This window comes from Channa argus, chromosome 4, assembly GCF_033026475.1.
Source record: "Channa argus isolate prfri chromosome 4, Channa argus male v1.0, whole genome shotgun sequence".
In the NCBI taxonomy this organism is placed as follows: domain Eukaryota; kingdom Metazoa; phylum Chordata; class Actinopteri; order Anabantiformes; family Channidae; genus Channa; species Channa argus.
Genome location: NC_090200.1, coordinates 3,107,338 through 3,132,075, shown reverse-complemented (window position 1 = coordinate 3,132,075; position 24,738 = coordinate 3,107,338). Strand labels below are relative to the sequence as shown.

The following is a 24,738-nucleotide window of genomic DNA, read 5'->3' as shown; positions in this document are numbered from 1 at the left end:
CCAACAAATTACCTAAAACTAATGGTTAAATTAAAAGTTAACTATTTGTAACTATTTTATTAGCTGACCAGTTAAATAAATGGACTATGAGGCAAAAAGAGGCCAGTTTCTGGAGTAGATGGACATTTTTTTTTAGCTAAGCATAAATCCTCCTGAGTTATGTGTTGATTTTTATTAAATAATAGAACATAGAATATTGGCTGCACAATGGATGTTTTTCATGGGTTATAATCACGAGTCAACAGTCACATTTTCGTACCAAGATTTATCACAGAACGCACCACACAATAGAGTTCAAAAAATAAAGTTTAATGTTTATGTGCTGTATAACAAATAAAATATATTAGTGTTTAAAAAACATGTGCATAACTAGGTGAAGCCTAATCTATCACTTTACAATAAACAGTGAGGAGAACGGTGATCAGTGAGACGGCAGGTCAGACATGCGCTTTTCTCACAAACATTGTCATTAACTACGAGCAGGCCAGAGTCTGAGCCAATCGGGTTGGAGAACAAACCCTGAACCGTGACGGCTTTGTGCCCCCGGAATTTACCGGCCACTTCAGCTTGGACAAGCTCGACTTTTACGACAGATCACGACTCCAACATCCTCACCAGTTTATTGCCAAAGAAACAAAACAACCTCATGGAATTTCAAGAAAAAGAGCACAATGCCTTTAGATACGAGTACAGTGCTCTGTGCACTAAGAGTGAGACGACACAAATATTTCCCACCCTGGAATTTGTGACAGACGTACAGTTACTGAGCACGTGACAAAACGATGGACCCATAGAGTATGCAAAGAGACTTATTACTTACATAAATATTGCATTGGTCTGTCATTACGCTGAGTGAGACTAAACTATCTGCAGGGAGTAGGGGGGGAATGAGAGTTAGACCAAATTGTCTGGACATTATCATCACTTTGGACCAAAGAGACATATTTACACAGAGTGGCGAACACATAAAAACACAGTTTATCGTTATGTATCTACCTCTAAACATCAAAAGCACATCTTTGAAATATGCACAGATGGCAATCACAGGTGGATTAAACACTGTTAAGAGCTAAGGCTAATCAAACATTATCATCATGTAAAGCGTGTATTTATATACCAGACACTTTGCACTGTTGTATTTTTTTCCTCGATGACAGGATGTCTTTTTTTTTTTTTTTTTTGAGTTTGCTCTACATACATAAACACTGTATTGACACCAAAAATCTACAGCAAAGTTACACTCGACAAAGGAAAACCCTGGTGGAGAGATTAGGCTAGCACTACTTGTTATCGTGGAATTATTTACAGACCCCAGGCTGCTGCTCCGCAAACAACAGCAATAAACAAGACTTCTGCTTTTTTTCTGCCATTGCTGAAAAACCACAAATCTGCAACATTTGTTATCGCATTGTGTCTTCAGTTGGAAGTTTCCATATTGAACAGATTTTTATGACCTGCAGGGCCACGTGAAAGCTTGTCGGACTAGTTCTAAAAGCCACACAGGAATCTCTTTATTCCTAAAATACTCCCTGTTTGCAGATGCATGGTTTCGGTTCAACAGCAGTGTTTTGCTAAATTACAAAGTGAAATGAACCAATTAGCTCGGCCTCCGGCATGCCAGCCCAGTCATCCTGCCAAGACGAATGACAGAGATCCCCTGCTGTTTTTCCACAACAGCTCCTATACATCCTCTTCTTAAATTACCTCCCATAAATATACACAAGACAAGAGCGAGGAAGGAAGGATTAATCCCACCTCTTCTGTTTTCCCATTTAAAGTGAGCAACGACAAAAATTCACCTGCTAGAGGGGCTGAATCCCAACTCAATCTCCCTACAGTACCTTTATTCTTTTGTTTGGAGTTACAGTACAAATGCAAACGTTTAAGTCGGATCTGGGAGAAAGACGAAGGCTCAGAGGACGTCTGCTGACAAGCTGCCAACCCAACGCCGTTCCGTCGTTGGCTGTTGTTGCTCTTGATCGAAGTTATAGTTTGCCCAGTGAAATGTTTCCATGTGCTGAACGCGCAAATGTTCGCCTGCCTGTATGGAACGTTTTAGGTGTTAAAGTGCAAGTGCATGAGGGCACCTTTAACTGTTTATGGTCGTCATGCAAAGTGTTACCTACATGCTGAACTTGCAACAGCTTTTGTTCCATCTCTGAATCTGCGTTTGGGTTAAGACTCAGCCCCAGCATCACAGCCTGCAACCTGGCTGTCCAACGAAAGCAACACAAATAACACCCAGGCAGAGGTAAGGAGTATAAAAATGTCTACAACAGATCAACCTTAAATTACATGTACATCTTACATGTACAGTGAATCAACAGACAAAGACCTGCAGAGCACTGAGGGATTTCTCGCCATGCTCTCTAGGTGCTTTGGCAAATACCCTTGAAAACAAACAAAGAAAAGAAAAAAAAAGAACAAAATCAAAGAAAAATAAATTCTATTCATGAGGCAACATTGGTTGTTAAGGCTCTAATGTGGCTGTGCTTGCTTAGTATCTATTGACGGGTAATAACTGCATACTGTCAAGTGTGAGTAGGATGATTTGGGGGTGGGTACGAGGGGGGTCGGGTGGTGGGTGGATGAGGCGAGAGGCACTATGTGGAGTCTTCTGGTTCTGATTTGATGGTCTTCTTCTCTGTGTTGCTGGACGTCCGCTGAGACGTCCCATTTTCTGAAGACAAAGATAGAAGGTGGTATCATCACCAAAGAGGTTTATGCAGCACAAAGCCTTCGGGAAACTAAAAAACATACATATTGGACACATTTGATGCTGGCAGATTTATGCACCTTAACCCTCAAAGTGTTCCTGGGAAAATTACTTTGGCCTTAGTTACTCTGAAATTAGCTGCAGCTACATGTCTAACATCACTAACCTGTTGCTGGTGTTTTGGTCTCCTCTGTGTTGCTGTTGCTGTTGGTGTTGCTGTTGTTGTTGTTGTTGTTGTTGTTGCTGTGGTTGTGATGGCGCTTCAGTTCATTGGCTAGTTGCTTGCCCAATGGGAGGTCCCCTTCCTGCATGCTTTGACTAACCACCCGCAGATTGATTGGTCGTTCATCTTAAAAACAGAAAGAAAATTGTTTATATGAATTTATTATTCATAAGAATTTTATACCAGAAAAACCTAAATGTGCATGTGCATTTCTGCCAACGACTCCCGAGGGTTAAGTTAAAAAAATCTTGACGTTGTTTTATTGTTTATCACATACAAAAACAAAATGAACAGACACCATAGCAACAAATGAAATCCAGGAAAAATTTAAAAAGATAATACAAAGATTTAATCTGGCCCAGATGTGAAATAGCAAATAATAAAATAAACCTACTGATTTATTGTGTTACTGTGTTTACTTTGTTACTGTAAGAAATAAAATCTACCATCTATCAGACTGAAGTGAAATAAAACCAGGAAACAAAGCCAAACATCAGTCCAGATGTTCCAATGCTGGCTTTGTTTTACATATTCATTATGCTCGGTGGTAACACAGCCTGTGTTTGTGTTTTAAGCTGCTGATCCCTTGTGTTTGCCTTTTATTCCCTTCGAGATCAAGAAGGAAACAAAGACAGAGAGAGAGGGGGAATATTTTTCAGTATTTTCTGCACTGCTCTATTTACTACATTTATTCTTTATTTTAGAGCTTGTTATTGGCTTTACATGCACACTAGTACTGCACATTGATATCTTAACCTGGTTTGTGGTAGGTTTATATAGAATAGGAAACTTTCCTTTCACTGTATACATGATTTTAGCTGCTCAGATTTTTTACTGCTCAGGTTTGTATCATCTCAGTTATTTCAGGGGTGAAGGATGAACCAATGTGGGTCAATCAATAAGTTGGACTTTGTGACTCACTGTCCAAATTCATAGTTTTGTGTTTTTACTTTACTTTCAGTCTGTAGATATGACTGCAAAGTCAAAAACAGTGAAAATTAAAGCAGGTAAAATGTCCAATGTTTCCTTAACAAACAATTAACTAATTTTTAAAATAGCTGCACAGTTGCTTCTGGAAAATATGCTAAAATATAATGATGGTAGACAAAAAAAACACGAGGCCTTCGATACTTCATACAGCTACGCATGAGGATTATGTTGAAACAATAAGCAGGTGTGACACTGACTTGTGTTGACATTTACTTGTTAATGAAATAATTATGAGAATTAAAACACGGGCAGGAATAAAAACTGAAAATGAAGGACAATGAAAAACTGGTTTGCAGGAGAGAGGCAAAATCAAGCAGAGGACATGACAGAGGAAAGAAATGACAAATGACAGAAAGACAAAACCAAAAGGGACATAAGAGGAGAAAGAGGAAGCAGAGAACAAGAGGGGGAGGAGAGAGAGAGGTAGACAGACACACACAGAGAGAGAGAGAGAGCGAGAGAGAGACAGAGAGAGGGAGAGAGAGAGAGAGAGACGCCCCCCTCCGGGCAACTGGCTGGAGGTAAACAGGCGTGGGAGTGATAATTACAGGTGCATTGTGGGATTTGTGGGAACAGCGATATAATGAGCTGTCGGGAGTGGGTGAGGGAGGAAAAGGATGAAAATGAGATGGGGCCCAGAGGAGAAGTAAGATCCTGAATAATGATGCTCTCTTCTTCCTCCCCACTCTGCGTTTGAGAAGTCAGAGCAGGAGAAAAAAGTGACAGCTGCCACTTCTGGGTGTGGAAAGTCGGCACCTATAGGTGTTGTTTCCATCCACAGAGCAACGTCGCACACATCCTGTGCCATTTACAACACCAAATAACTGCTGCAATCCAAAAAAGATCACATTAGGCTCAGATTCAGCCCGTTTGGGTCCTGTTGAGCCTAAAGACCAACAATGGGGCAGCTCGTTGTGCTACTGCTGGATGCTTGCCCCCGATTGGAAACAAGTAGCATTTGGCCTAAACGATGCTGGAGCTATTCCAGGTCGAGTCAAACAAAGCATGTTTTTGGTCACATTAGCAGCTCTGTTCCACAGACTTGCAGTTCTGTGGACTCAGACATAACAAGTTTTACTGGACGTAGTTTCAACTGGTGTTTCAGAAGAATTTCTCCCCGGTTACTCACCGGTTACCCCGGTGCATCACGGCTCTGGATGTCTTTCAAAGGTAACATTTCAGACACTTAAGATGGGTGGACCCTGCTTTTTTAAATACATTTCGTAAGAAATGTCAAACAACTGCAGCCACAGAATCTCTGTGCTCACACTGTACAGGTCAGTGGATCGAACACGAAGCCCGTTATGTTCACGTTTCTCCAAACACAGTGAGATGAACGGCGCCGCTTTTTGTTGATTCTACGATTAACAAAGACAAAGAAGAAGAAAGAACCTATGGAAGATGTAAAGGATGGATCGTTTGTGAAGCTCATGCTCATGCTGCTGGACAGCCGAGCAAAACATCCAACCTCCTGACCACTGAGGACTCGGGAGCGATTCAGCAGGTACTGAGAACCTGCTGAAACTGCAACACAGCTGATCCGTCTGAAATTTAACCAATACGCTCCCATATAATGTCTGTCCAACTTCATCCATCCACAGGCCCCATCAAAGGTTAAAATACAAACACGCAGGAAGGCAGGAAGTATCCTGAGCAACGTATGAGGCAGGTCCTAAGTGAGGCCCCTGTGAAAACTAATCATCTTGCAGATTTGTTTTGGCTTTAGCTGTTGATCACATGAATCTAAATTTAGACGAGGACTAACTGTAGTAGAGCTAATTTCACTTTACAGCAAGTTAAACGGGAGAAAACTAACAGTGAGTGCGTGTCCTACCCTGGTTGTCTCTGCTGGCGTCGGCGGCGGCTCCGTTGGTGTTCTGGGCGTCGTTGAGGTACTTTAAGGCAGCGGGGGGGATCCTCCAGTCCAGAGCTTGGAGTCGCTCCTGAACGGCGGCGTCCTGCAGGATCTCCATCTGCCTCGCCAGCAGACGCTCCAGCTGCATCTGATGCAGGAAAGCACGGATTTTAACTTTTTTGCAGATAATCCAACCACAATGATCATATCTGATGATCATTAAACAGAGTTAGAGTTACTGCTGACAGAGAAATGAGAGAACCCACAGATATACTGGACTGCAGTAAAAACATCCCACCGTCATCAATAAACACATATCATCAACAAATATTTTTAATATGATGACGTATCAGTAAACGTATAACATTAGAAACTGTTTTCAATTTATTATAAATTATAATCACTGTACAAAATTATAGTCATCTGAAAAAATAAATAAAAATGCAAAATTTGTGCAGAATAACTATTTAATACTTTTAAAAGACCTCATGTTTACACCCACAAGTAGATGGAAATTAAATATGGCAAACCTGTTATGACTTCAAACGTAGAATAATATAATAAAATGTATATTTCACATTATGAATTTGCTTTAATGTTTAGTTGCTGTATTTAATTTTAAAAGCTCCCGCTGCACTGACCACATCAAACGACATCCATCTAATGTCAGCGCGCACTAGCATGGAGGACGAATGACGGCAAATGACAAACGGCTCACTTTCACAAAAACCTGAACTGACATGTGCGGCGATAAAACCAGCAGTGACGCGTGCTCATTGTCAGTCTGCACATCAGTGTCGCTTTAAATTATTAAGCGTCTCAAACGGCCCGCGGTGTCAACGCAGCATGAAATCTCTTCCTCTTCTTCTTCTCAATGAAATTTCTAGAAATCACATCAAAATGACAAGTGTAGCTGCAGTGACTGACGCACACTGATTAGCCAGAATACATGTGTTCACAGCGAAGAAGTGAAGGAGTGGCAAGTTCACGTGAGCGTGTTCCCTGGGTAATGAGTTATCATAAAGCTCTCCTCCTACACTCCAGCTTTAATTAGGAACAAGGCTGAGCACCAGCAGCAGCAGCAGCAGCAGCAGCAGCAGCATGGAAACCAATAAAGACCATTGCTAGGATCAAACTTGATCCTGCTGCCACAAACATCTGCTAACGTGGAGATCTGTCACCATATGTGCTGAGCTTTCGGTCATACAGTAAAGAGGCATCGTGTTCATTGGTGACTTGTGTTGTTTCTCCTTTTAATATAACATTGTACGATCCACGAGGGCTTAAGGCAGGAGTACACATGAGAGAGGGCTGCATTTCAATCTTGACCTTGGAAAAAACAAATCATCTCGCTCGGCGCTGCTGCAAAATAAGCAAAGCAACTGCAGTTTGTGAAGGTCATTTGAAAGCTAGTAATGTGCCACTTAGTAATAAGAAAATTATTTATGTCAAATGGTAAGCAGCACCGGTGTATTTTCTAAAACGTGGGAAATTGCAATGAAGTTTGGTGAAGGCAGCAAGAAACAAATAACATTTGCTGGTGCAGACTTTTAACATTATCCCTTATTGCTACAACAGCTTATCAGGCTTTTTGCTTTTTTTTTTTGTCCTTTCGGTTTATCCTGTGAGTTCATGGTCGCCGCAGCGGATCATTGTCCGCATGTTGATTTGGCACAGTTTTTACGCCTCCCCAATTTCTACTGGACTTGGGACCGGTGCTGCACGGCTGGGGATGGAGATGGGCTGTTGGGGGTTCAGTGTCCAGGGACACTTCGACATGTGGCCGAGAACCTCTGACCCTACAGTCGGTAGGCGGCCGCTCTACCAAATGAGCCACTGCCGCCCCCACAACACCTTCTGAGGCTATAACTCCTTAGTTATCTGTTATGTTACATTCTCCTAGAATTAAAATTGAATTGTTCCAGACATTGAACTGTACACAATGATTCACTCCCCAAATGTCCTGAATGTCCTCCCACCTCGCTGACAATGTGGTGTGCGGTAACACACTGAAACTGTTTTTTTTTTTTAATTCATTTGTTTACCAACCTGCAGGTTTCGTCCGACAGTTTCCTCCCCTTTTGACTTGGCACAGGCCAGCTGCTCCCTCAGCATCTCCTGCCTCATGTGAATGGCCTGCAGTGCCTCCTGGATGTCGAAGAAGTTCTCCTGGAGGCGTCGAAAACAGAGAGAGCTAAGGTTATGTCTTTTATCTATAATTCCATCACTGTCCGGCATATTTATAGAGGAACATTTAGGGATTTTTTTATTTTTATTTGACACTTAAAAGTCAGATAATAGAAATTAAAGGCCAGATTTGAAACGACAGCGAGGACATGTCCTCGATACCGTCTTTGACCATTTTGTTAAGTTAACCTTCCACAACTCGACACACGATTTGACTGATATTTGTCAGTTTATACTTTGAAGAATAATGTAAAACCTCCTATGTATTATTGTGACTAAGGATGTATTTACTGTATGTCTTTTTTGAAATGATTTTGATTTTCAATATTTCTAGTTGTCTTAGTTGTTTATACATTGTAATGTAACAATGTAAGAATATCAATATCTTTTTTGTTGTCCCTTTTGTTTTAAAAGAGCAAACCCTAAAAACAATACTACTACCTATGACTACATACGTTTATCTTTCTTCATAGACACAACAATCTGGAATTTTTTGGAGATTTTCTGTTTCTTCAGAACAGAAAATCCCCCCTCCCTTCCTCTCTCCCCACCCCCACCCCTCAAGGAGCTCAGAATAGTTTTAGTGAGCAGGTGTCGGTTCATCTGCGGCTCTGCGTCGTGGTTAAAATCCCTACACAGTTCGCAGCCACCACATGTTTTCGATCAACGGTTTCCAAACTGAGAGGAGCCATTCACAACTCTCAGCCAAGTGTGTCAGGAGATGAACGCTGAGAGATGGCTTTGTTCTCTGTTCAAGGCTGTTTCTGCTCTGTCCATTCAGCCTCTGATAACTACACACAGAGGAGCTTCATCTGCCCGAGCTGTGTCTTCACAAGTTACAAGTCTTTACGAATTATTAAAAAAAAAAAAAAAAAAAAAACAACCAGTGTACAAGCATCCAAAAGGTAGTTTGAAATCAGATATCCAGTGCAGAAAAATATATAAAAAATCCCATTTGTGGTTTCAAATACTGCTCTTTCACACAGGAAGCGATGCATTTTATGTTTGTGGTTTGTACGAGACAAGCAGAAGAAGAAATGGGTGGTTATCATGAGCGAGGACAGCCACTCGACTACAGCACAGAAAATGCATGAAGTGGTTTTTCTATGCGTATAAATACTAAATACATAATACAAATTAAAAGAAAAAACATTAAAAATACATAAAGTAAAAAGAATATATAAATAAAACATATAATTTGCATGAAACAAAACAAAAATTTAAAGATAAAATTAAATAAAGCAAATTAGCAACATATTTAAAGTAAATATATAAAAACATAAAAGTAAGACAAAAAAAAAGCATCAGACGCTTCCAATCAAAGCCTGAATTATATAACACCAGCACAATCCAGCAAGGACTGAATCTCACTGCTGAACCTACCTCTGTCTTAATCCTTTTGGGGGACGGCTCGTCTCTGTCTCCACAGCGAGACCTGCAGAGAAGCACCAGGACATTCATTTAAACATTTATACAAACCTTGAGTTTTATTTAAAGTCTGCTCATGACTCTAAAGCCTTCATCTAAATGGACGCTAGCCATTAAAGAGACACCAGTGATAAACGAAAATCAAAGGAGACAACTGCTCTGATCCATTTTTCAAGTTCCGAATTACTTTAATATTTAAAGTAAAATATTTATTTATTTTTCTTTAAAGTAAAGGCTAAAGATAAGGCGGACATTTTCACGTGGAAATGTTAATATTTATGTTTAGAAACATAAGCTGTGCCTGTAGGCAGATCAATAGGTAACTAAACCGATGACAGAGAATGCAACAGCAGAAAAATGTGTGTGCTGGCTCTTACTTGCTCGTGCGATAGGTGTATTTGTAGGTGACCTCTCTGGAAATCTGGCGGGCGAGTCCGAACAGCTCGTCCCGACGTGTCAGCAGAGCCATGTCCCTCATACAGAGCTGAGCCGCTGCTTCGTTCACTGTCAGCTACACGTCAAACACGAATGAGTCAGTTTGGGACACACACAAAAACACAGGCCTCCCAGAGGAGACGTTCATTCGGCAAACATTTTGTAAAGCGTGTGAATTAAGTGAAGAGTGGATTTATCAACCTCGTGCAGCGTCAGGTGTTTGCCGTCCCTCCTCTTGGAGTCAAAGCGTCCATAGATGGCGCTGTATTTACGGATTTCCTCCTCTTTCCGTGGATCATCGTCGCTCATGTCAAAGATGTGTCCAATCATCTTTGCAAGCTTTTTGTTGTTCTTCAGCTGCTCTTTGACCTCAGCCAGATCTGTTTTAGCGAGTCCTGGTGCCATCCTGTCTACACACTCTAGGACCGACTGGACGGCCGCAGCGTCTAGAGCCTCTAGAGCGTCCCTCGGTGAGGACGGGGAGCCGAGGTCTGACGGTGACAGGCTGTGCTCGCTGTCGTTGCTGTGGCCCGACCAGAAGCGAGCCTCGCTGCTGCCCTGCAGGGGGGACCCGGCCGATACCTTCTCTCGCGCCACGTCCAGCTTTCCTGGGTCGGAGCAGGCGGCCGCTACGCCTTTGGGCATCTTGACACTGGCGGTGTTGGCTCTGTCCTGGGCGCTGAGCAGCGTGGGCGAGCCCTCGGGCAGTTTGTAGACGGGGATGCTGCAGACGGGCAGCGACGTGAGCGGCTGGTTGAAGATGGCTGGGTTGGTGACCCAGTCGCGCAGGGCCTTCTGCAGGCGGCGCACGTGCAGCGGCTTGCTGGCCATGCCGACGAGGGCCATGATCTCCAAGAACTCCTCCTCGCCAGCTTCGCACAGCTGCTGCACGTCGTCGCCGCCCTGCTGAATGAAGGCCTCGTAGTAGTAGAGCAAGTTGGCCCGCTGCAGGATCCTGTAGAGCTGCAGCTCACCCAGTGTTCTCGGCAACACCGCTGCCATACCTAAAAGAGGACGCACAAGTTAATACAACCTCAGGGTAAATGTGACTAAAGTACTGAGCTTGAAAAGGTTGCAGTTTAAAGGTAGTTAGAGGTGTCTTAGCTATTAGGCTACTAGTTTCGCTTTGTTTCCGGCCTTCCTGCTAAGCTAAGCTAACCCAAAGCAGCACCTTCATATTTACTGCAGACACGATAGGGACATTTTAGCCAGACTTTCCCCGCTCAAGCTGGTGACCTCTGTGAAAATGTAAATTGTATTAGGTGTTGCAGAAATGTCAGTTAAGTAAAATACTGACTTTAGGGCCTGAAATCCGCCCCAGTGCTGAGCACAAGGTGGCGAGAAAAAACAAGTAGTCCCTGAAGGATAAGTGAGAGAGTCTGATCCACTCAGGACGTACATTCGGGAGTGATCATATAAGTTCATCAGGTTGAATATGGTGACTTGATGGACAACTTTCCCATCAAGAATGACTCATTTTGAGCTGAAACAGTGGGATTTCCACTGTTTCAGCTGTTCGGTGATTGACGTCCTTTTAGCCGTGTGGACGTGAGCATGGGTTCCAGGCCTTTCTGTGAGGCTAAATGAGCGGCGGCTGATGTGTGCCTACATGCACAACCTTATGAATGCATTTTTTTCTGCTTGGTTTGTTCTGGCAGACTGGTTTTTATTGATGGATTCACTACAAAGCCGAAGCCCTCAAATCTGCGCAACACTTTTTGTCACTCTCCTCCTTAAACTGGGGGAAACAACAGCAGAGATCTGAAAGAGGCTTGTTTTTGTCTCTTCCTATGTGCATGTGAGGCCCTGCGGAGGCCTAGCTAACAGAGGAGTGGCAGTCAACAGGCCTGAGTTGCTGGGAGGACCACATGCCTCTCTCCACCCCTGCAGGATGTGTAGGTGGTGGGCTCGCCTCGCCCAGAATAGGCCCGGAGAGCCAGGCAGGCCTCGACGTAGCCTGAGAGAGCAGGGAAAATGACAAAGGCTGCCTTAGAGAATACCAAGACTTTGCTTTTATTTGTACTAATACTACAAATTCCCACTGTTGCTGATTCACCAACATACAAGTCTCCAGCAAGCAGACCCGCAACAAAAGGGAGTTTTAACAGGTTGCTGTAATGTCTGTGGATCCATTCAGCTCACTTCCAAACTCACTTACACTGTAACTCAGTGTAATCTCTCCAGTTTCCAGTTTACTGCTCGCTTTCTAATTTAAATGAGCATCGACTACAGCACTTGAAAAATGAAAAGAAGCACAACAATTTAGTCGATAGCATTTAGAGAAACTACAGCTTGCACCGAAGCAGCAGCAGCCACTGTAATAAGGCATTGTAACTGTTGGTTTCTCTCTCATCCACCCACGCTCACTCCTAATATCATCTGTCAAACGTCTTTTTTCTGCTGCAGGTTTAACTCCAGGACAAACTGGAGAGCATAGAAATATGTTTTAATGGAGCTTATATGTGATTACAACAAAAAGCCCTCGGTTGAAAGCAGTTAGCACACGGGTACTTTGTGCCATCGCAGTGTCAACTGTGATTGAAGTAACAACACAAAGTGGGCTCAGTGAGTGTAATTTAAGGAGATTTTCTCATTTTAACTCAGTAATATACACATACAGGCATGTGTATAACCAAAATATGAGTTTCTGGCCTCGGTTTGCCCAACTTGAGCCTGTCATGGTCTTGGATTTGTGGGAAATTCTGTCCCTTAATGCTTCTAAAACCAGACAAGTTAAATAAACGAGAATATTCCTCATGATTAAAATCCTTGTCCAGACAATTGGAGCACTGTACCTCATATTGTTGAGGAAGACTGTGCTCCAGGGCTGGATTTGTAGGAGCAGTATAAATGTCTGTGTGAGCCCATTTCTTTGATTTGGAGCAAAGTGACCAAGTTTGCATTAAATTTATTGTTTTATTGTATTGTAAATTCATTATTGACAACTTCCATTCAAACATGGACGCCGCCGCGTCACATCTGGCACCTGACACAAGCTTAATTCTCAGATGGAATCATACTGAAAATCAATGACACCGCAGCAGCACGTGAGGAGATGTTGTCGAATTAGCCAAGACAAACTCCATCAGTGGCCTGAGGACTTGCAGAATTTCCACCGGTGCTGCTCGTGTCATTTGAAACATACTGTGGCAAACTGGAGTGAAAGCGTTGGGATGGGTGAAATGACCGTGGGAAAAGAGTCGAGCAGGGGAAGACATCAGCTACAGCAGAGATACGACATCCAACTCGGGTAAAAACGCAGGAAAAACTGACCGTTCAACTGCATACGTGACAAAAGGTCACGCATGTCCAAGCTGACATGTTTTAGACTCAATAAAGTCAGATTAATGAGCAGCATTAGGGTGGAAAAATATATCAATACTCCTCTCATTTACTCTCTTTATTTATCATGGGAACTTACAAGTGAGCAGCAGCTGTATCATACGCAGCTCCAATAAACCTTATAACAGCCAACCACAGTCTAGACGTGTGCATGTTCGCTGAGAACAGGGGCATATTTTAGGAACGCGTGTGGACAAAAGTTGACAAATTTGAGGGAAAAACACAACCAGCTGTGAGACGTGTCCACACCAGCAGCTTTGATTTAGGGATCCGCGACACGCTGCATCGTCACGTCAACAAAACATCTGACGAACCAGGAAAGCGGCACGGAAACGAAAGAGCACTGAAGGAGGAGAAGAAGATGGGCCCCTGGCCACAGACAGGTGAAAGGCAGCCCCCCCACCCATAGGACTGCCGGACTGGAAAGACAGACAAGAGAGAGAGAGAAGCTGACTACAAATAAAGCCATCACGTCTTGTGTTTTTTATTCTATTTTGATGTCATGCTTGTGTCTCTTTTGGTTATTGTGTCATATCTTTATATGCATTACTTCCTTCTTTGTGCGTCTAATATTGGAGCTCTGCAACTTTTAAACCAGAGACATTAACACTGGCGCAAGAGGTCAGAGGGCCCCTGGGCGTTTGCTTGATCGGTAATGGATGGCGTTTTTTATGGTGTGGTGACATGCGCATTGCCTCACAACGGCCGCTGTTAGCATGTTCCAAGAATGATTCCGCCAGCACTGGTGAGTGTGACATTGCACCGACTCTCTGTGAACTGCTGAACATTTCACCTCGCTCTTCCGTCTTCAGGTATCACTGTATACCCGTCAAAACAAACCTGAGTGGGCTTCTGAAAGTCCCATCGACTTAGAACCAAGCAGCGACACAAGTCTTCTCTTGTTAATCACAAGTGACGTTTTCAAGTGTGAGGAGCTAAACACCAGCAACGAAAAGAGAAAGTAAACGTGTGACAAAAAGAGAAGATACTGACTCTTTTAGACGTAATGAATAATAAAAATGTAAATCATCCAGGTTGTTTCTGGTTCCTCTGGATCATCCTGAGACACCCGGACTGTGTGTAGGAGTCACTCGTTAGCTAACTATCGTTTCTAACAGCTTCATTGTTGCAGTGCTTTTTGGGAAACAGGCCTCAGCCAATCACTGCATGAAGAGGGTCTGACTGTCCAATCACTGCTTTGGTACAGTAACAACAACAACAACAAAAAAAACTGCAAGAAGAAGGTTTTTAGAGTGCATGAAGCACAGCTGCATCTACACAATGACATTTACATGTAGCTGGAGGAACTGGCCACTAATCTGATGATAAAGGTAATTTTTTTTTTTCAAGCAACAATGACAAAACTGTTTTAGTTCTGGATTTTCAAGTGTGAGAATGTGCTCTTGTTTGAGATGTGTGACACCAAAGTGAACATGTGGCCAAGGCCTCAGAAATCAGCCAACAATGAAGGGACCTATTTGTGGCGCCCACACGTCTAACAGAGGCCGTGACATTTGTTACAAACGGTATTTTCGGCCGTGTGTGAGCAGCTGCCAACACACACCTGTGTCCAGTGACTAAACCCATCAGAGAAATCAGCTTCACCAGTTTCTGTTATGTTCTGTCTGCACCAGCCCTGTCAGACTGATACCTACCAGCCTTCCACCTTTCTCACAGCAGGTGTGTGTGTGTGTGTGTGCGTGATGGACTAATTGGAGTCCTTCTTCACAGAGCAAGTTTAGCGAGTTTGACTTTTCACCCTGAGAAGCGAGGCGTGCGCTGGCACCACAGCACCGGTGGCAGAGACAAAGCCCGGTGCGTGTTTCTCCAGGTGAAGTGCCTCGCAGCAGCACCTCCATCACAAAATCGAGGAATACACAGATTTCACTGTGATTCAGGAGGAATTTCCCAGTTTCTCAATGTGGAACAGTAACGCTGTAATCATCACTGTGACCTCATGTGGGAGCTTTAAAACAACGGAACCGTGGCGTTCGGGCAAATCGTTGAATGAATAATGCTGAAATTGCTCTACAGCACATAGAAAATGACACACAAGCTGCGATTTATGGCAACATTTGTGCAATGACCCTCAGAGCACAGCAGCCAGACGTCCTTTTAGGGGCTATAATTCACGTTTCTCCCGCACAGTAAGCTTCAAAGGGGCTATAATTGGGCTTCAAGGCATCTGCGTCTCTTTTAGTATTTATGTAGTTTCATACCAAAGCTTTGAAGAGCCTCTAACAGCATTTGGCTGCTTTTTACGCTCACTCTAAAATTCCTTTGAGCCATTTCCATGTCTTGGAGTGTGAATATTGTGCTATAACAGAGCAGGGAAGGGCGTGCGGGTGTTTAATGATGAGTGTACGGCAGCGTGTGGTGCCTTGACCCATCTCTCTACCGTGAGACTCCAGTCGACTGCTCCACAGCGAAAACGTTGCCAGTTTGGTTCTGGCCGTAAGGCTCCTCCGAGGAGTTTGGGCTGCTGAGAGGTGACTTTACATGACTCTCCGTGCTATTTCTAAGCATCTGACACATTTTGTGACACGCTATCTTTGCAAGACATGGCCGTGTAGTGGCGACAATAAGCAGCAGCAGAAACGGGATTAAATCCGCTTGTCAGCGCTCCTACCTGGTGACTTTTTTTTCTGGCCCCCTTCGGTCCGCCCTTGTCCGGTTCCTCTGCTCCTCGTTCTCCTTGTCCTTCTTCTCCCGCTTGTCAACACAAAGGCCGGGAGTCAATTTGTGCAATTTCCGCACGGAAGAGCTCCCACGGCGCGAGCGGTGCGCGTGAAATTCAAAAGCTCCAAATCGGCGGCGGAATTGGGAAATCGTTTCCCAGAGAAGCCAAAGAGCGTCTGCTTGTCTCTGCCTGCTCTCACGCCGAGCGACACTCCTCTCCTCTCCTGTCCTCTCGGTTCGTGTCCTCTCTGGAAACTTTTTTTTTTTTCTGTCTCCTTCCGTGGACAGAAGAGCGACTGAAAGCGCAGAGTATGGGTACAAACAACAACAACAACAACAAAAAAAACCCCGCTGACCTTCGTGCGTCTTCTGGTGCGTCTTTCTCCCCCAAAGTGTGTGTTGCGTGTGTGTGAGTATGATGAGTGTGTGTGAGTGTGTGTGTGTGTTTGTGAGAGAGAGCGTGTGAGTGTTTGACTCCTCTCCCAGCGTCTCTCCACTCCCCTGCACTTTTCATCACCGTCAAATCACGCGCATTCGTAACTTCAACACTTCCGGCCGCGTTATCAAACTAAAAGTCAATCCGATTATAATGAGATTACGGATGAGTTGTCAAGTATTTGGGGCTAATTTGTGCCCGTTTTTAAGATAATAATGAGCCATTTTAATTACTTTACACATTTCGGATATGTATGCTTTTGTGTTTCACGGTGGGTCGGATTATGTGATACTTGTAATGCTGCTGCTGGTTCACAAATACGTCAAATGTCTGTTAAATAAGGTGGATATTCTGAAGTAGTGGTAGTAATTATTGTTTCCTTAAATCCTGCATGTGTTTACTGTAACTATAAGGTACTAAACAATACTTGTTCGTACTAAGTACATAGACTTTTATTTTGTCAGAGCTTCCTGTCTGCCGTGTCCGCAGCGCGTAGCTTGACGCGTGAGCAAAAACTGGGATATTCCGCCGCTCACTCACTCACCCTCTCTCTCTCTCTCTCTCTCTCTCTGCTGCACTCTCTCTCACTCTCGCCCACGCCGCTCCCTGCGTGACGCAAATCCGCGCGTGGGCGGACACACGGGGCGTGGGAGGCTTTCTGCACGGAATACCAAACACAGGCAGGTTCAACACCCACAGAGGCGCAGAGAGACGAAGCGGTGCGCGCACACTGTGGCTGGTCACTGGGCCTGGTTCACAGCGACGGGCTTTATCTCTAGATTATGTTGTGCGTTATACTCATGAAAAGGCTTCTTTCTGAAAAAACATAAATAAAATAAACATTACGTATAATATTATGTTGCATGAGTGTCAGCATCTTTTCTAGCTATAAATAGTTTATGTGTATATTTTAAACTGTTGTAATGTTATTATTGTGTTGTTTACATGTGTACTTAAATGTGTCTGTGGATCTATAATCCATCCATGTCTATTTAGTAATGTATAGTATCATTTTTGACCACAGAAGTGGGATAAAAATATAAGTATTGTCTTTATTATTTATTATTACACATGGGTTAATTTAGTTTTAGTACTTTTTTATATGTCTCTTTTTTTTTTATTTGTTTTATGAATATATGTTATTTATGCAATGTGTACGTATGGTCAAATGCAAGATTTTTAATCTATCTGGGTATAATTTCTATATTTGACTTTTCTATAAAACTGTTTCTCTATGTAAATAAAAATGTATATATTTCTGTGTGTATATATTACACGTAAATTGTATACATTTTAGGTTCACTATATATGTATATGTATATTTATTTATCTATATACAAACACACACACACACATATACATATATATAATTTATAATTAGAATATGTAACATATTATTGTTATAAATGTCATAATATAATTCAGGGTTGCCACCATGCTACATATGTCCATGGTGTTTATATGTATTTTCATTACATATTCAGGTTGTTTGTAATTTTAACTATTTCTAAAACCAAACCATTTAAATCCTAAACATACCATATTTATCAGCTTTGAAATCACTGAGTTAAATTTTCCAAAACATTATGATTCACTTGTTTTGGGAAAGTAACAATTTCCCTTTGTATAAACGGGTTTAGCCTCTTGCCGAGCAGTGACACCCTGTCAGTTTTACTTTACAAAGTTCAAATTTGATAAGCTAATTAATACTGAAGTTGGGTGTTGCACACTGGAATGTACGGAAACGTCTATGCAAAAGTACTGCGAGGAAATACCAGAAGTACTGTGAGGGATACGCTGAAGTTAAAAATATGAATGCAAAATGACTCATGGGTGTCTTGTAATTGTGTTGCAGTTTAGAGGGAAATCTGCACAAACAAAGAGAACATGCTGTCACCTTTAGGACGTACTACGTGGAAGTTTTTCTTCCTGTTCAAGTAAAAATTCTCAGCTGTGGTTTGGACATGCAAGTCTTGGAAGTACCTCGAACAAATAAAAACGAATACAAAATATTCCCAATATCTGATAAACGCCATGATGATTTCCTGCAAATGGGTGTTGCCGAACACATTCAAAGATTTTGATTTTGTGCATAAAAGGCATCTGCATCTGGTTATGAGTGTGATGAAGCGGTGTGTGGTAGTTATCAGTGAGTAAAATCTGTACAGGCACTTTTGGTCATGTGCGGGTTCATAAAGTTGAGCGCCACACAAAGTGCGTCATTTCAGATTTCAGATTTTCAGAGTCAGCGGCAAAGTGGCAGGGCATGCAAATGGTTTCCAACGCAGGGAAGTGGGTTGCAGGAAGTGTGTGTGTGTGTGTGTGTGTGTGTGTTTTACTGGTTTGTTTTAGGGTGACCTGCTGCTACCTCGGACCAAAGTGTTTCCCAAATGTGAGGGAGCGGAGTACTGCGCGGTACTACATACAGTACAAACATGCTACACAACCACAAGCTTTAACTACTTAATTATACTGACGCTACAGTAAAACTTCTGCTACTGTCATTATAACTGCTACCAACACTACCGTTACTACAGGTATTACTGATGTGTTTTGAGTACTATTTGTCTATTGGACACCGTTACCAGAAATTATAGTAATATTACTGCCAGGATTACAAGGACAAATAAATATATAGCTATTACTGCTACATATACTGACACTAGTACTCCTGCTGTTGTTACAACTGAAACAGGTACACATGATAATACTGCTTCTACTAGTACTACTGTTACTCCTATTAGTCTTTAGTTTACTCTTACTGCTACTACGGCTGTAGAAGTACCTATACTACAACAATTTAGACTAATAAAGTTATGGGCTAGTTGTAAAGTTAATTACAATACCTCCGCTACCTCTGCTACCACAAAATGAACAAACCAAACGTTTTGATTATTACTCAATATACCACTGCTACTACTTTTACTACTGCTAGCAGTGCGTATTACAAATACCTTTAAACTACTATTGGGACTTATGGTACAACAGCTTCTACATTTACTACAAATATTTTTATGACTGACTGCAATCTTATCTATCTAGTACTGCTGCGACTAATATCCGTAGTATTTGTCAAAGTCCGACACTATGTTACATTAACTACACATGTTTAAACCCATATTAACTGTAGATATCACTGCTTCTTATACTACTACAGACACTAGTACCCCCACTGCTGCTAATATTTGTGTTACTGTCACCGGTCCAAATACTGCTGCTACTACACAAACTAATACTATTACCTAGCAGCCCAACGCTCATAGTCTTCATAGTCTATATTCTTATCATTTGAGGTACCTGGACTTCATTTGAGTATTTACTTTTTTGCGACACTTTTGCTCTTCTACATTTCACATGGTGTCGCAGTACTTTTTTTATTTCACTGCACCGATTATTAAGCTGGAGTTACTCTGCAAATTATTTAGCAAATAATAATGTTTCACTTATGCCAAAGTATTAATTTGATTTTTACTTGTACCTTATACACTGTGGTATTTACAAAGGTCAACAGAGGTCAAGGTGTCCAACAGGGCTATGGATGGAGAAGTATCATTGTTGTTACAGTAACAGGAAATGAAGCCTCTGAAAGGATTAAGCCCCTCAGAGCTGCAGTACAGTCAGGATGAAACTTTGCTATCTGCTCTTAAGACAAAGATCAGGGGTGCAAGGGGAAAGCTTGTAAAGGTTCCTCCGCCGACGCCCTGCCGAGTGCCGCCCACCGCGCTCACCGGCGAACGCCGGCAGCTCGGATCAAATCTCCACACGATCGCTTTGACTGATTCCCCATCAATGAGCTATTTTGGGGAATTAGGCCAGCCACTGGCAGTGTAACACCCTGGGGAGCGAACAGCTTTTGTCAACCCGCCCTCCAAGCCCTGCCCTCCCACCACCATCCACCTCCACCACCATCCATTACACTCTGAACACAGCAGCAGAAAATACAATAAAATACAATTTACATGTAGCGCTGCAGCTTCTTTTATGTGCCTTCAAAAGCCCAAATGATGAGAAAACTAGTATTTGCAGAGAGCGTGTGTGTGTGTGTGTGTGTGCTAAAGTGTGTGTGTCAGTCTGTGTGGGGGCGGTTAGGGTGGGACTGCTTGCTTTTCTGATCCGCTAATTAATTTCAGAAGGAAACTAAAACAAATATCAAAGCAAAACTGCCGATTATGCTGGAATATAGAATATAAGAGGAAGCGTGCGCTGATACCCCAGGGATCGAATAAATCCAGAGTGAGATGGTTGATTTGACTGTTTTACGCCTCATAGAAACTGAATTCAATGAATGAAACGAAGGTAAAAATACCGCAAAGTGCTATTAGCATCACCTATGATAATCCATTCACAACAACTACTACGTGTACTCCTGAATAGTGTGTGTAACAGTACACACGGTAATCGCTGAGCTTCTGAGGTGTTGGTGGACACACAGAAAAACTAGGTGGCTGCTGTCTGTCTGTCATATTTGTCTTTAAGGGAGAAGCTGCAGGACAAACTTGTTTGTTGAAATTCCTGTTTTTTTTTTTTTTAATGGAAATTAGGTTTACGTACGATAGCACGCGATTTTTAAAAGCTGGGTGTTTTGGTGAGTTTTTACAGCTGTCTTTTAACCGAGGGGGCTCGGAGTCGGAGCAGCTAAGGTCTGACAGGGGAATGAAAACGATGCACAAGCTGAAACACTGCAAAAGTGGTGCAAGATCCGCCGCAACGAAACGAGATGTCTGCTAATAGAATAAAATGACAAAAAAATCAATGTAACGTGATCGCAAACAAGGGTCGAAACACATAAAACACTAAACAAAGAAAAGTCAAATCAAAGAATGGGGCTGGACTGGATTGTTAGCTCCTCATAATGAGCCTCCATGTTGGACCTCATCAGTCACTTTGTTCTGTAGTCCTGAGGTGGACGTACAGGATACTGACGTTAAGTGTTTAATATGAAACCAGCTGTGTTTTCAGGACAATTCAGCCAGTAACAATAGTGATGAGGAGCACGTCAAAGCGCTGGAAGCTCTGGAAAAGGCTGCGTTTGAGATAGTTTGATTTCCAAGGTCAACAATGAAGCTTCATGCAAATCTCCATGATGAATTTTCCAAACACACACACGGAGCAGGTAGGATTCCAGTCCGCCCACCTTCACCCTCTAAATCCTCATCACACTGCTCTGTGTGTGTGTGTGTGTGTGTGTGTGTGTGTGTGCTTATGCAGATACGACCTTCTGACGGTGTGGATCAGCCTCCGAGCAGACGGGGATCAAATCAAATTCTGAAAGAAACAGTGACAAGAAGGAGTATCGGCTCCATTTCTCTCTCTTTTGACCTCGCTCCTCATCCCCCTCCATTTCCCTCCCTCCCCTACACACACACACACACACACACACCGTACTCAGTAACTATCAACAAGAACAAATTACCACAAGAGCTCCACGGGAAATGGGATGTCCACCCACACGGGGAGGCAGGTCAACACCCAGGCTGCCTGTTCCCAAAAGTCCCAGCTCCCCAGTGGGCTACATTTTACACCGCTGCCCTGTGTGGCAGTAATCACTGTCCAGTGAATGTCACAACAGCAAAAGTACTAAGCTGTACCCACGGACTGATCGGGAGAAACTGGGGCCCCGGTGCACACACAAGAGCGGGGCCCCTCCCCCCCCCCCCCGTCCTGAATTCTTACCCGTTTTTGAGACGCAGAACGAGTCTGATCGCAGTGTCTTGTGTGTGCAAACCTCATTCAGGAGCTGAAGGTCTGACCGCAAAAGCAACGCGGGAGGAGACATTTGGATCAAATGGATGAAAACATTTCCGTGCTGAGGTCAGAGAGGTGCTCCCCCCTCACAGACGCGATTAGAAAAGCAGGCAGAGGCACCGTAAAGGCCGATTCACAGCTTCCACATCCAAACTGGATTATTTTTGACTTCCACAGAGCGCGATCGACCCTTAAAGTCGACCCGTGCCGTGTTCAGGCCACTTTTGTGGCCTCGTCACTTTCCTGCGAGACTTCTCCCAGATAGAGCAGTTTGTCGCTTTGAAGCTCACTTGTGAGTCGCTGCCCGGTGATTAAACGTGCATCAACTTTAAAAAGGTTAACTGCCTGTGAGTCGGTAGGCAGTGATTTTACGAGCTGGTTAATCTGCAGCTCCGACAAAAATTTCTAAGTCTGTGCAATAATACAGCTTATATTTGTTCTAAACTTTTGGCCAAATACGAGGCAAAGATTTTGTTTATGCAGAGCTACTTCACTTGCTTCCTTTTCACTTCATCTAATAGGTTTTTGAAATGTCTCCACAAACCAAAAGGACACACACAACAAAAAAAAAAAAAAAAAAAAAAAAAAGAGAAAAAAAAATCTTTTAATTTAGTCCTTTAAAACATTAAAAACAGCCAAAGGCGAGAGGTACGAGGTTTCCACACGACAGCGGCAATCTGCTTTCATGTCGCCCTGTCAATCACTTCCAAAGTGTAGGCGTCACTTTTTTTGTTTCCTCCCCTCCCCACTGAAACCTCCAAACAGTGGATGTATCTCATTTGGCAAGGAGCCTCTTCATGTTTCACTTTTCAGGAGACGCCTGTTCGTTTAATTTCTGCAGCAGCTTGCCTGTCTCTCCCTTTTTCTTCTTCTTCTCCTTTTCTTGTTCCCTGCAACTTTTTTCTTTCCCTCCCTCCCTCCTTCTCCCCCCCGAGTAGAAACACATTTCAATGACACGCCCACGCCTGGGCCTGTCAGCCCCTCGCCCTGTCAGAGTGCCCACGCTGCTCTGCTCCCCTTCTCCCTCCCCTCCCCTCCCCTCCGTCTCCTCCCTCCCCACCAACCCACATCCTCAACACTTTGCGCACTAAAAAAGCAGCTCTTTTCATCCAAGTTCCTCTTTGGGAGGGAAAAAAAAAGAAAAGAAGGAGGAACAACAGAGTAGCATGATTCAGTCTCCAGGCGGTGGTAGTGCTTGTCATGGAGTGTCCCTTTTCATTTGGAGGGAATATGGGTTACAGTGTGACTGTGATGCCAAAAGCAGGAGTTAAAACATTTCAAAGGGAAGCGAAAAGCACAAATGCTCCTCTTGTCTGGAGTTTGGTGCCGTCTATTGTCGTCTCCACCCGGTGTTGTGCTGCTGTTTTGGGTGGCAGACACGTTTTAGACGGGCGTGGATGTGAGGAGACAATGTTTGTGAGCCCCCCCCCCCCCCCTCAAAGAATCTGCTCGGAAAGTAGTTAAAGCTTCCGAGCAGGTTCCCTTTTCTACAAAAGCACAACATATTTGTTGAGCTTGCGATGCCGCATGAGGCCACAGCTTGTGTGTGTTGAGAGTGTTCTGTGTGTGCGACTGTGCAGGGCTACAGCCGGTGTGTTTGCACAGGCTCCCTGGTTAGTGGAGTCTTACTTTGTGTCTGTTGAGAAAGTGTGGGATGGTATGAGCGGCTTATGTCTGACTGAACACGTGTGTGCCTGCGTGGGCGGGGAGTGTGTATAGGGGCGATGTGTGTGTTTGTGTGTGTCTTTGCACACATTACACTCGCGTGGGCGTTTTGGGCAAGGATGTGTGTGGGTGTAGTGTGCGTAGGCGGAGGTTATGTGACATACAGATAGAGACTGCAGTGTTCCTGCAGTGTGTTTATGTGTGTGAAACTTTACTGCAGAGTGTGGACGGCACAAACAGCTATAGGGGCCCTGCTGCCTGCAAATGTGCCAGAGTGGAAATCTGCTGCCTTCATTTGCATCCACTGCTGTAACTTGAAAAAAACCACCTCCGACGCCGAAGCGGACGCATTAAAGGGAGAGAGAACATCTGCCTCACGTTTCACAGTAGCAGCGCGAAGCCGAGAGCGCGAGAAGTGGTTTCGTCTTGCGAATGATTAGAGGATTAATTAGCAAACAACGTGGAATCCGGGCAGCAATTTGTATTACGTTTGAAATCATCACGTTCTTTGGGTTTGGACTGAGGTTCAGACCAAAATAAACTCATTCTTCAGTTACTTTTAACTTACAGGACCTTGGCATCAATAAATACTTTGTTTTCTTAATTGTCACTTTTTAAAAGGCATGTGGTGAATATTTCTCATTCACAGAAAACTGCACATTCGTACGTCGTTTATGTCCCATAAAGCCTCGATGTGACCGGACGCCCCTCATTGTTCAGACTGGGGACTGTTCACGAATTAGCTCATTTTAGTTTTATATTAGTGGTTTGTTAACAAGCTGAACCCAGAAACATCCTGCACTTCATGGTACAAGGAATTTTTTTAGAAATGCAACTGCCAGAAACTGTTGTTCTGGAGCCATTGAGGCTCGTGGAAGACGCCATTGCATAAGGCTGCGTCCATTTTTAAGCTTTAAGTCTGTTTTCGGGGGGTCAAAGGTGTTAAATACTTCACAAAGAGCCACCAAACCAAAGTATTTCTACAAGAAATAGAGACACACGGTGAGCTCACATGGCTCAGTAGGTCCTGAGTCCAC

General features: G+C 43.3%; 1 protein-coding gene across 3 annotated transcripts; it reads right to left on the bottom strand.

Moving 5' to 3' along the window:
• Positions 1–288: 288 nt before the first annotated feature.
• Positions 289–16,364, bottom strand: nab1b (NGFI-A binding protein 1b (EGR1 binding protein 1)). 3 transcript variants are annotated; one of them, XM_067501572.1, is made up of 8 exons: positions 16,212–16,363; positions 10,036–10,838; positions 9,777–9,910; positions 9,355–9,406; positions 7,834–7,953; positions 5,764–5,932; positions 2,883–3,065; positions 289–2,680 (listed from the first exon to the last, which is right to left on the bottom strand). In XM_067501572.1, the coding sequence occupies exons 2-8, from the start codon at positions 10,834–10,836 to the stop codon at positions 2,604–2,606; spliced, it is 1,536 nt and encodes a 511-aa protein (XP_067357673.1). In that variant the 5' UTR covers positions 10,837–10,838; positions 16,212–16,363; the 3' UTR covers positions 289–2,603. The 3 variants fall into 3 exon arrangements, with proteins under 3 accessions (XP_067357673.1, XP_067357672.1, XP_067357674.1); XM_067501571.1 differs by having other exon boundaries at positions 15,806–16,361; XM_067501573.1 differs by having other exon boundaries at positions 2,551–2,747; positions 15,806–16,364.
• Between the last annotated feature and the right edge of the window lie 8,374 nt (positions 16,365–24,738).

What these genes read in the sequence shown, in the direction of transcription:
- nab1b (XM_067501572.1), bottom strand. Translation starts at nt 10,836, where the DNA reads ATGGCAGCGGTGTTGCCGAGAACACTGGGTGAGCTGCAGCTCTACAGG. An exon ending in CCAAAAGGATTAAGACAGAG is followed by an intron (nt 7,954 to 9,354) that starts GTAGGTTCAGCA and finishes CGACGCCTCCAG; the next exon opens with GAGAACTTCTTCGACATCCA. An exon ending in CTGTCGGACGAAACCTGCAG is followed by an intron (nt 5,933 to 7,833) that starts GTTGGTAAACAA and finishes TTCCTGCATCAG; the next exon opens with ATGCAGCTGGAGCGTCTGCT.